The sequence below is a fragment of the Triticum urartu genome, chromosome 4A (assembly GCF_056163025.1).
Source record: "Triticum urartu cultivar PI428250 chromosome 4A, HENAU_Tu73, whole genome shotgun sequence".
NCBI classification, from domain to species: domain Eukaryota; kingdom Viridiplantae; phylum Streptophyta; class Magnoliopsida; order Poales; family Poaceae; genus Triticum; species Triticum urartu.
Window position 1 is genome coordinate 592,317,902 of NC_141876.1, and position 12,326 is coordinate 592,330,227.

The following is a 12,326-nucleotide window of genomic DNA, read 5'->3' on the forward strand; positions in this document are numbered from 1 at the left end:
ACTTTGTCAGAGAAAGGGTAGCTCGAAAGCTACTTGACATCAGGTTTATTCCTACAGGAGATCAACTTGCCGATGGCTTCACCAACCACTTACCACGAGGAGGATGAATGAGTTCAAATACAATCTAAATCTAGACAAATCTTCATAGGTTTAGATTGAGGGAGGATGTTAGATAGATAGATAGATATGTGCGTGTATACTTCAAACTTCTATCTCTTCTTCTGTCTGGTTCTTCCTCCCGATGTAATCTTCTGTTTCCCTCTCGTGTACAACTCTGAGGAGGATTCCTAGTGATCTCCCAAAACTTGTAAGCCACGACAATTGATCAATATATACAGCGGCCCGAGACCAAAGGGTTCAACGCTTTCCCAATCTCTACAGTGGCTACAGTGCACTCGTGCCTACTACAAATATCAAGGACAAACTCAACCTGCTATAACATGAGATCATGACCATCGTAAACCTCTCTAATGAAGCATGACCTGATTTCGTCTGGTTGTCTTAATGTATGACGTTCTGATTGAATGCAACCTAGCGGCCACTTCTCATATGTCCATTCACTCCCCTGGGATCAGACGTGTACAAGAAAGGGCGACTTGCATGAGCGGTAACAAGCATCCATAGGCCGCATCTTCTATTCCAATGTTTGCTTGGATATAGGCCTTGCATTCTCCATCAAGACAAGCATCAACATTATGTAGTATCTGATCAGGGTAGTTCCTCTCTGCAAAGTTGACCATGTTGGCTTCATTCTCAAATAAAGGATCTGTCGGTCTTTTGCCAATCAACATCTCTAGGAGTACTATTCCGAAACTGTAAACATCCCCACTGATCGAAACCTGGCCACTTTGAGCATACTTTGTGAAAAGATAAAATTGCAGTAATTAGTAGACGGTGACATTTGGTTTTAATGTAAATAACTGATGGCCATGAAGAAAAGGAAAGTGTGTGAATAACTGTACCAGGAGCTATGTACCCTATCGTCCCAGTTAGGTATGAATTCGTAGACTAGAGCTTTGAAAGCATCACCATTGTTGTCTATCGTTGAACATGCAGTTAGGATAGGTACAAGGTTTCGATGTTGGATGCTTCTTAAAACCTCACATTCCGTTACAAAACTTTTGTCTGCACATTTCATATCAAGGTTAAAAACCTTGATGGCTACTTGTATCTTAGCTTGAGTTAACTTTCCTCTGTATACTGAACCATAGCTTCCTTTTCCAATGAGGTTTGTCTCTGAGAAGTTCCCCATTGCTCGGTTTAGATCACCGTAACAAACTCTTGGGAATTTCTTACCAAATGAAAGAAAGGATACATATGTTCTATGTGATGTATTCTTCCTTAGGATTATAATGTAAGCCAACATATTATGAGTGAAATGAAGCCAAGTATTGGAACCAATATTCTGACCGAATAGTACTCTGTCTCTGGTCTATGAGAAACAGCAGAACATAACGACATTTGGAGGTCTGCCACCCCTCCGCACAGTCCCCAATTTCCTTCAAGATAAATGGAAGTGGCATTTCTGAAAACTCCATTTCTTGGAATTTCCCCATGCAGATGATTCTGAGAAAGATCCAGCTTACTGAGGAGTTGTAAGTCACTTAAAGTTGCTGGGATGGTGCCCGACAAATTGTTGTGAGAAAGATTAAGCATGTTCAAGGCCATTAGATTACCAAAAGATGTTGGGATTTCCCCTGTTAGCCTGTTCTGGTCCATTTGGATAGTTATCAAATTATCACATTGGTCCAAATTATTAGGAATTTCCCCAGTAAGCTTGTTCGATGAAAGCTGTAGTTCCATGAGTTGCTTCAGGTTAGACATCCATAGAGGTATGCTACATTGGATATTGTTGTAACTAAGATCCAAATTTGTGAGTTATGAACAATTTCCTAGGTTGGATGCCATAACACCATCAAATTGGTTTCTGGAAAGATAGAGGGATGTTAACTTGTTCATATTGCCAAGGGACTTTGGTATTGGTCCAACAAAGGTATTTCCTTCAAGATGTAAACCTTGCAGGTTCTTTAGAGGCCCAACCCATTTTTCAATTGTGCCTGTAAGATTATTGTAGCTCAGTGTCAGCCTAATTAAGTCACGGAATTTTCCTATTCTTGGTGGGACTATCCCGAATAAGTTGTTTTCACCTAAATTTAGTTGTTCAAGTTTGATGGATAGGTTACCAACAGAATTCGGCAGAAGTCCGTGTAGTTGATTTCCATATAATGAGAGCATTTCTAGAGGACAACGGCTTAATGCACTTAAAAATTGCCATCTTTGACTGTCTCTTTGCTTCAAGTTTGTTTCTGCCGAGGTTTAGATGGGATAATTTGTGTAGTTTACCCAAATAACTTGGAATCTGTCCAGTGAACGAATTAGATGACCAGTCTACTAGTTCTAGCTCTGAAGCATTGCCAAATGAATCTGGGATGTGGCCGTCAAGCTTGTTTTCACCCAAGATAAGCCATTGGATGCTAGGTAGCATATGACCAATGTCGGATGGCAGTTTTCCGCTTAACATATTGATACCCAAGTCTAGTATTTGAATGTAGGATAGATTTAATAGTGTTGTTGGAATGGTACCCGATAGGCTATTTCCACCAAGGAACATCAACGATATATCTGTCAATTGCTCGAGCTCTTCAGGAATGCTTCCCACGAGCAGGTTGTCTGCAATTGACATTTCTCTTAAACGAGTTATGTTGCTCAAGGTTTGGGGAATGTTTCCTGACAAATTATTTCCGGAAAGGTCCATAAGTACTAGATTGGTGAGGAAACCTATGTTTCCAGGAATTGAACCCGCTAGCATGTTAAGAGCGAGGTTTAGTGACTTGAGTTTGCTACAGTTTGCAAGTGCATCGACAAAGTCCCCCTGCAGCAAGTTGGTGCCTAGAGAAAGCTCCACTAATCTTCTAAGACGATTGAGAGGGGGCAATTGTCCAGACAAGCGATTTGAATCTAGCGTAAGTTTTCTAAGAGAGGTTAGGTTTCCAAGAGAGGGAGTTTTTTTAGAAAAGGAGGCATAACCCCCGGCCTCTGCATCACATTGATGCACACAACCATTTTATTAAAAATCAAAGAGGTCCAAAAGTCTCCTCAAGCATTCTCAAAATATCATAAAGAAACCAATGTCACACGCGGCCAAAACAAAAAAGCCACAACCGGCTAAAATAGCTTAAGCTGCCTACACACCTAACCTATTACTGGACCGCCATCCATATCGGTTGTAAGTATCCCGTGCAACTGTTTCCCATCGGTTGCACCCAATAGCCATGTGGGCCCTGTGGTCCGTATGGCTCAGCAAGTACCACGTACGGATCCATGTAGACGCTCTGAAGATGACCTGCAAAAAACCAGTAATGTGTTGTCTGTTAAAAGCCATGTGTCATTCCGACAATTCCATATAGCCCAAAGCAACGCACATGCTCCGACTCTGATTTGTGCTGCTGTCTGAGGTCTCACCTCGTTCAGCCAGTTATGAAAGAATTGTGATATTGAAGTTGGCGGATTGACATTAAAAGCCACATGAATAGTTCTCCAGAGTAACCTAGCAAGTGGACATTTGATAAACAAATGTTCAATTGTTTCATTTTGATCACAAAAGCAACAACGGGGACTCCCTACCCAATTACGTTTGGCTAGGTTATCTTTGGTTAAAATGACACCTTTGTGAACAAACCACATAAACACTTTTATTTTCAACGGCACTTTAATCCTCCAAATATGGCCCGACCTTGGGATGTCTCCGGTATTGATTAAATCCGTATACATAGTTTTAATCCTGAAGACTCTTGACACCGTTAACTTCCAAACTATCGTGTCATTGGCATCCGACAGATTAATATCCATTAATCTACGCACGAGATGCAACCATGTATCCCAACGTGGACCTACAAGTGGCCGTCTAAAATGAATATTGAGCGGACTGGACTGTAACACTGAAGCAACCGAAACATCTTTCCGTTGTGCAATGTTATATAAACTTGGATACTGCAACGCTAATGGAGTGTCCCCTAACCAGGTATCCTCCCAGAATCTAGTTCCTTGCCCATTCCCTACTCTAAATTTCACTCTGTTAAAGAAAGCAACTTTCGTCCTCATAAGTCCTTTTCAAAACGGTGAGTCGGTGGATTATGCCGTTACGTGAGCCAAAGACTTCGCATATAAGTATTTGTTATGCAATAACTGCAGCCACATACCCTCTGTCTCTACTGAAAGACGATATAACCATTTGCTCAGCAAGCATCTGTTTTTTACCTCTAAATTCTCAACACCCAAGCCACCTTGGTCCTTCGGTCTACAAATTATATCCCACCTGGCAAGCCTATATTTAGCCTTGTTCTCATCCATTTGCCAAAAGAATCTGGATCGGTAAAAGTCTAATCTTTTCCGTACTCCTACTGGTACTTCAAAGAAAGAAAGGAGGAACATCGGCATGCTAGTGAGAACCGAGTTAATAAGAATTAATCTTCCTCCATAAGATAAAAGTTTGCCTTTCCAGCAACTTAGTTTCTTCTCAAACCGATCCTCAATACACTTCCATTCTTTGTTAGTTAGTTTGCGATGGTGAATTGGTATCCCTAGATACGTAAAGGGAAGCGCACCTAATTCACATCCGAACAACTGTTTATAGCTTTCTTGTTCCTCCTTGGCGCGTCCAAAGCAGAACAATTCGCTCTTATTAAAATTAATCTTAAGTCCGGATAGTTGTTCGAACAAGCAAAGCACTAACTTCATGTTCCTTGCTTTCGCAATGTCATGTTCCATAAAAATAATTGTGTCATCCGCATACTGTAGGATGGAAACCCAACCATCCACCAAATGTGGGATTAGACCTCCTACTTGGCCTTCTTGTTTCGCCCTATTAACAAGAACGATCAACATGTCGACAACAACATTGAACATAATTGGAGACATGGGATCACCTTGTCTTAATCCCTTAAGCGTCTGAAAGTAATGACCAATATCATCATTCACTTTAATACCAACGCTGCCTCCCTGCACAAACGATTCAACCTGCTTTCTCCAGGCTTCATCAAATCCTTTCATGCGCAAGGCCTGTTGCAGAAAAGGCCATTTGACTTTATCATAAGCCTTTTCGAAATCCACCTTGAAAATCACTCCATCGAGTTTCTTCGAGTGGATTTCATGAAGGGTCTCATGTAGGACAACCACCCCTTCTAGGATATGTCGCCCTGGCATGAAAGCAGTCTGCGTTGGCTGAACCACCGTATGCGCAATCTGTGTAAGACGGTTTGTGCCAACTTTCGTGAAAATTTTCAAACTCACATTGAGTAGACATATCGGTCTAAATTGCTCAATGCGGATTGCTTCCTCCTTCTTTGGCAATAAAGTGATAGTTCCAAAATTTAATTTGAAAAGTTGTAAGTGCCCATTAAAGAGATCATGAAACATAAGCATCAAATCTCCTTTAATGATACCCCAACACTTCTTATAGAATTCAGCTAGAAAACCATCCGGACCAGGTGCTTTATTGTTTTTCATTTGAGAAATCGCCTCATATGCCTCCTTCTCACAAAAAGGAGCGGTGAGGATCTCATTCTCGTCATTCCGAAGTTGAGGGATGTCATCTACTCTTGCCTCATCCAGGCTGACAAAATTCTCAACTGGATCCCCAAACAATTGTTTATAATAGTTAGTGATGTACAACTTTAGGTTCTCATGACCTACAATCGTACCCTCATCCTGTTCAAGCTGGATTATTTTCTTTTTCCTATGTTTTCCATTTGCAATCATATGGAAAAATTGTGTGTTGTTATCCCCTTGTACAACGCGCCGCACTTTTGCTCTAAGCGCCCACTTCATTTCTTCCTCTCTAAGAAGCTTCGTCAGACTGACCTCAGCTTCTCTCTTAGCAACCCGATCATTGATGTCTAGATTCATACTTTCTGCCTTAATGTCTAGATCATCTATCAACTTGAGTAGTCTTTCCTTCTCAAGTCTATAAGCTCCACTAATATTCTTAGCCCAGCCTCTCAAGAACTGTCTAAGGTGTCTAATTTTGTATTGCCATCTCTCTATATTAGATGTGCCCCGTTGCTCTACCGCCCACTCCCTTTCAACCAATTGAAGGAAGTCCTCTCTCTCGAACCATGCAGTTTCGAAAGAGAAAACACTCTTGTTACCCAAGTGAACTGCCTCACCTGAATCCACAAGAAGTGGCGTATGATCAGAAACCCCTCTAGGCATCGCCATCACAGAAACTAGAGGAAATTTTTGTTCCCATTCAGTGCTCATAAGAACCCGATCAAGCTTTTCATAAGTAGGAGATGGAAGATTATTTGCCCAAGTGAATTGTCTACCAGTGAGCTCAATCTCACGTAGGTCCAAGCTTTCAATGATCGCATTAAACATAAAGGACCATCGGGCATCAAAATTATCATTATTTTTCTCCTCTCGTCTTCTAATCATGTTAAAGTCCTCGCCTACCAGAATCGGTAGAGTCTCGCCTCCACAAATTCTAGCTAGATCGATAAGAAAATCTGGTTTGAGCTCTGGCTGTGCCGCACCATACACAGCCACAAGAGCCCATCTGAACCCGTCAACCTTAGACCGGACGTGGAATTTAACAGCAAATTCTCCCATGAAAACATTTATCACCTCAAGAGTCCCGCAATTTACTCCAAGGAGGATCCCTCCAGATCTTCCCCGAGGTGGCAGGCAATGCCAGTCGAAGTCCAGCCCACCTGATATCGTCCCCAAAAATTGTGAAGTGAAATTGTGACGCCCTGTCTCTAGCAACGCAACAAAATCAATCTTGTGCTCCCTAGATGCATCTGCTAGAAATCTGTGTTTAGCCAAGTCCCTCAGACCTCTGCTATTCCAGAATATGCCTTTCATTTTTCATCATGAAATTTCTTTCTAGCCCTAACTCGAACACTTCGACGAACCGCAGAAAGATCATACTGCTTCTTCTGCCGTTTACGCCTTGGTGCTGATGGCTCGAGCTCACAATCCGCATGACCGTGATCATCACCAAGACCATCATATGGTTGTAGATCGACCGCATGCCCATCTACCTCCACGGTCTCCCCATCTAATAAATTACTCGGAACCAAATCCTCACATAACACCTCCAACTCATTAACCCCTAGGTCATTAATTTCACTTTCTTTCATTGGTTTGACCGTTGCTATGTTCTTAAGCATATTGAACGCCCTATCAGCCTCTAGATCAAGTAATTCATTAATGGAAGTTGCAATCTCATTTTTGCTACTACCCAAAGAAATACCTAAACTATCAGCTCTATGCATAATATCATTCTCGGAAAAATGCAAAACTGAAAACTCAGTATTAACTGACAAACCTGAGGAGGCCTCGACATCTCGAAGCTTGGCAGCCCGCATGGCTCACCCCATCTCAAAGTCATCCGCATCCGGCTGCTCTTGAATGCGCCTGCTGCTCCGCCTCCCCCCAGATGTCGGATCCGGGATGCCACCAAACGCCACCACGTCCTCGACAGATACCACTGTCATCTGTTGGTCAGCAACAAGCGGCGGGACCGAAGGCCCCAAAGGCACCACCCTCGCCGCCTCCTGCGGTGAGAGTAGAGTAGTCTGTAACCTCGCAGGAGTATCCTCCTGTACGGGAGTCCTCCTGTGACAACCGCACAGGTGAAGGAGACGCCCTCCGAGCCATAGGCGGCGACGAGTGCACACGAACCGGTGTCATCTCTCCCCCCATGTCCACCTCCTGTGGTGATGGAGTAGAGATGTCAACAGCAGGCGCCAAAGAAACCGTTGGACACATGGGCACAACAGGGGACACCACCCGTCCTGGGCTCCCCTCTCGCGGCGATCTAGGAGATACACTGTCGCCTCCCATCGCATAAGAGAAGCGAACCGGTGACAACGGCGGCAGCTCAAGCTCCTCCGGGTCTGTCGCGTCCACCCTATCCGCCCAAAGGCGAGCAGGCGCCGAAACCGCCCCAAATGACCCGAAGCGAAGCTCCGTCATGGGCGTCGACACATGCACAGGAGGTACCGTCCCTAGAGTAGAATCTGACTGTCCCGCCCCTCCAGATGAAGGAGGTGGATCCCCTCTCTTATCATGGTCCATCAAATCATCCCAACGCTCATCCGAATCATCCGCCCCATCCTCAGGCCCCCTAGCTCTGTCCTTATCCAAAACCATGGGCTGACCCTCAATCTCCAGTATTAGATCATAACCCAAGCCATCAAAGAACCACGGTAACTTAGCTGGCACTAAATCCACATCAATTACTCCCACTCGTAGCCTCGCAATACCATGCTTACGTGTGAAAACCATATCGACCTCCTCAGTTTTGCCTATTAGAGACCCAAGAATCGCCACCACAAGATACTCATTCGGTGCCTTAGGAGGAACTCCCGAGATTCTCGCCCATATTTTCATGAGAGGAACTCCAACCGGCTCGTTCTGTTTCCACTCATCAAACTCTAGGCGGCAAGAGCTTCCTGGAATCTTGCACATGCCAAAATTATTGATCCTATCCAGATCAACTTTAGTAGGATAATCCACCTTGTACACTTGGTCCCCAATCCTCTCAAGTGCCCACTGAAAAGAACTCGAGACCAGTCGCCTAAGCTGAGCAATAATCTGGTCCTCAGCCAATGTACCATGAGTTACTCGAACCAGACCCGTCCTGACATTTTCCAAACGAGGCCTGCAAGAGTGCATCACCGGCGTCTCGAAAAACATGAGTGCTGCATCACACACTCCATAGATAGACACCGCCGGCACCGGTACTGACAGAAGGGGACAAGCTGTCCCGTGCTTTGGCTTCTGACAAATATCACACAACTCCGTGGTACACCCAACCGAGTAGTGGCCCGGTCGCCGCATCTGTAGCAGTATAATTTCTCCTTTTTGTGCTGATTTGTTTTGTCTCCTTTGTCCGCATTGCTCTTCACCTTTTCCACCGGCACGGCAGCAAGAGCAGCCACCGCAGCCATGGCAGTCCCTGATAGCATTGCCGCACCAGCCCCGGACGTCGTCGTTACAACTGTCGACTCCGTGGCCGCCGTCGAGCCCGCAGCCACAGCAGCAACAGCGGGCACCGCCGCCGCAAGGGGAGCCCCCGTCGAGGCCGCACTCACCACGGCCACCGTACCAGCGTCCGCTGCCGTAGAAGTAGGCACCAACACCGGGTCACGCCGTGGCGGAGGAGGATCCCTCCTCGGGACGATTGGGCGATGATTCCGCCCGCCAAACCTCCCGAACCGGCCGCCCTTGCCTGCCGGACCACCACGACGCGGTTGGTATTGCTGCGGCCCAGCAGGACCCTCCACAAATCCTCCAACCGGACCCAGAAAACCTCCAGAAAAACCGCCGCCGCCGTTGTGACCATATCCTCCATTGAAGCCCGGCGCAAAGCCCGAGCGGTAACCTCCACGGCCACCACCGCCGCCGCCGGCATGTTGCGCGGCCCGCGCTGGCCCGCCGTCTTGCCGGCCAGCAGCGGCCGCATGCACCGTCCCGCCGCGTACATCGCCATTAGCTCCTCCCCCTTGCCGCGCCTCGACCGCCCGTGGCGCCGCCGCGGTACCCGCCGGCCTCAACCCGCGCCGGCTCGTTGCTGCTGCCGGCGGCCCTGCTAGCCGGCAAACCACCTCCTCCGCCCGAGTCCATAAGCGCCGCCGCAAAGGAGCGCGAGTCTCCTGCTGCCGTCGACACCCAGATGCGCGGTGCTTTTCCTTCCCCGATCGAACGAAAGCCAGGCGACGCACGCTCTGGTCTTGACCTAGTAGGTGCCATGTTGGGCCGAGCGCATCTCTAGCCCAAGCATGACGGTGCTACAGGCAACCCCCTGTTGGGCTGGGAACCCCTCAAGCCCAACACCGGGTTCACGATCGCGGCCACCTGCTCAGCTCGCGCGACCTCCTCCCGTCCCCGCCGCAACTCAGTATGGGCCGCATGCCCTGAGCCCGCAAAGACTTCTGGCCCGTCCAAGCCCAGAAGGAAATTCAAACGCCTTGATCTCGCCGCCTGAATATCGGCCGAAGATCGCGGCGGCGCAGACGCCGCCGGCGGCCGGCGAACGTTCTTCCGATTAACCACAGTCGTCTACATCTCCGGCCGAACAAGATCCACTAGTTTTAGTTGAGGTAGACGCACCTTAGGCAAAGGCCCGATCCATGGACGAGTGGCCGTCGCCGCCATTCGCCGGTGCGCCACCCGCCGAACCATCAACACCTTCTCCTCCGGCAGCAGACCGCTCCTAGCCCGATCCGCCGGCGGCAGCAGATCGTCGATGATTGCCGCCACGTCCTCATCTTCATATCCATCAATCAATAGTTGACATACCTCATCAGACGGCGTTGGTGACTGTTCCCCCGGCGAGACACCGGCCACCTCTCCACCGTCGTGCTCTTCATCTCCGTCCTCCTCCGCCAGCGCCCAGAAGCGTCCTCCGACCCTCCGCCGAATGCGCCCGATCGGGATCCGCCGATCCGATCGCTCCGGCGAGCGCTCGCATGTGCGGGTGCAGAGAACTCTCTATCTCCTAAGCTGAGAAGATCAACGTGGACCTGCCAAGCTCATATCGTCCAGGTCCAACACCGTAACGCGCCCTGGGTGCCTTCTGCTGCAGTTGACGCCCGGCCACATACAGTGGTGGATGCTGTCATTCCAGGAGCGCAAGACTCCCGTCGGATCCACTGTGATGGCCTCTTTAAAATCGAGCAGTGCACGTCGGTCCGTGCTATTATGAACCACAGAACAATGAGCAGCCCCGGATCCACACAATAACAGTAAGAGTGTCGTTAGCACAAGCGTGCTGCTAAATTTCAGGGATCGCCAAGCACACATCAGGCAGGTCTAGGAATATTGCCTGCAGAGGATAAGGCATATGCATATTCAACAAAATAAGCTCCAACAAAGTAAGAATGTGTATGTACATCAGTTTACACCGCAGCTCACACGCACAAACAAGGAGAACAGACAGGACATAAGAGCAATATTCGTTTCAATGGAAGAAGGGTGCTTCTAAAATTTTGTAGAGAAAACAAAATCATCATCTTTCATAAACATGGTTGCACACAAACAAGTATGCGCGCTCCAAAAAGCTAGGACGAGAGATAATAGCGCACCTCTGCTCGATCGGCCGGGACGGCGGTGCGTGAGAGCTCTGGAAGTGTGTGAGTTGGATACTCAGCACTCCGAGGCCCCAGCGGTTTATAAACACTCAGTACATCATCGTCACATCCACACGCTTCCGTTGCATTTGGCATCACCACGCCTTAATTATCTCACTTCATATATTTTTATTTTTGCGGGGGATTATATTGAGCTGGACAGGATTGTTGCTTCATGTCCAGGCTCCACACGGACAAATTTTTTTAAACAATCTTTGCACGTAGAGGCAACGGTTTACAGTTTACTAGTCCAAGAGTCTCGTTTTTCCAGTTTTTTTAACATCAGTACAGGCACAAGCGTTCATATACACGCGCATACACTCACCCATATGAACACACACACACTCTATCCCTATGAGCACCTTCGAAAGACTGAGCCGTCATATCATCTTGAGATTTACGAAGCCTACCCCTATGAGCACCTTCGAAAGAAGGAGCCGGCATATCGTCTTGAGATTTACGAAGTCACCGTAGGCGCCTCGTTGTCGACAGAAACGTCTCCTCCCACTGAATGCGCATCGCCGGAAATCCTGAAATAAATCCAAGAATAAATGCGAGCATCAAGATTTGAACCATGATGGGTTAGGGATACCACGGTCCCTCTAACCATCCAACCACAAGTTGGTTCGCAGTCTCGTTTTCCGTTGTGATTTTCTTTGTGAACATTTTTTTGAGAGAAAATTTCTATCTATTCACCAATCATGACAGTAATAAAAATTACAACCAGGCCCATGGACCACCTAGCGACGACTACAAGCACTGGAGCGAGCCGAGGCGCGCCACCGTCATCGCCCTCCCTCATCGGAGCCGGGCAAACCTTGTTGTAGTAAATAGTTGGGAAGTCATCATGTTAAGATCCTGAAGGACCGGCACACTAGAGGAACAACCATCGTCGATGAAGAGAGTTGTAGATCTGAAAGATCAAACCGGTAACCACACGAACGTAGATGAACAAAAGCTGGATCCAAACAGAACCACCAAAGACCAACACTAATCGAATCCCACGAGATGCGACAGAGACACAACTCCACACTTCCTCCGACGATGCTATTTGCACCATTGAGACGGGGATCGAACGTGGGAGACACTATTCCTATCCTATTGAGAGACATCGCCACCGCCAGACAACCCCAACCAAGACATTGAACCTAACAAAAATGAGAATGGAGTCCCTCCTGGAGGCGGGGGGCT

General features: G+C 47.4%; 1 protein-coding gene and 1 pseudogene across 1 annotated transcript; both read right to left on the reverse strand.

Moving 5' to 3' along the window:
* Positions 1–557: 557 nt before the first annotated feature.
* Positions 558–10,809, reverse strand: LOC147976953 (uncharacterized; annotated as a pseudogene).
* On the reverse strand, positions 7,371–8,340 carry LOC147976954 (uncharacterized). Its single transcript, XM_087519396.1, has 3 exons — positions 7,887–8,340; positions 7,628–7,713; positions 7,371–7,556 (listed from the first exon to the last, which is right to left on the reverse strand). Exons 1-3 carry the CDS (start codon positions 8,287–8,289, stop codon positions 7,371–7,373), a joined length of 675 nt encoding a protein of 224 aa, XP_087375522.1. The 5' UTR covers positions 8,290–8,340.
* Positions 10,810–12,326: the final 1,517 nt, after the last annotated feature.

Excerpts from the sequence above, each read along its gene's own strand:
- LOC147976954 (XM_087519396.1), bottom strand. The coding sequence starts at position 8,289 with ATGGTTTTCACACGTAAGCATGGTATTGCGAGGCTACGAGTGGGAGTA. Across the intron at positions 7,714-7,886 it reads CGCGACAGACCCGGAGGAGC|GAGGTGGACATGGGGGGAGA; the intron begins TTGAGCTGCCGC and ends CCATCACCACAG. Across the intron at positions 7,557-7,627 it reads GCGTCTCCTTCACCTGTGCG|GAGGCGGCGAGGGTGGTGCC; the intron begins GTTGTCACAGGA and ends CTCTCACCGCAG.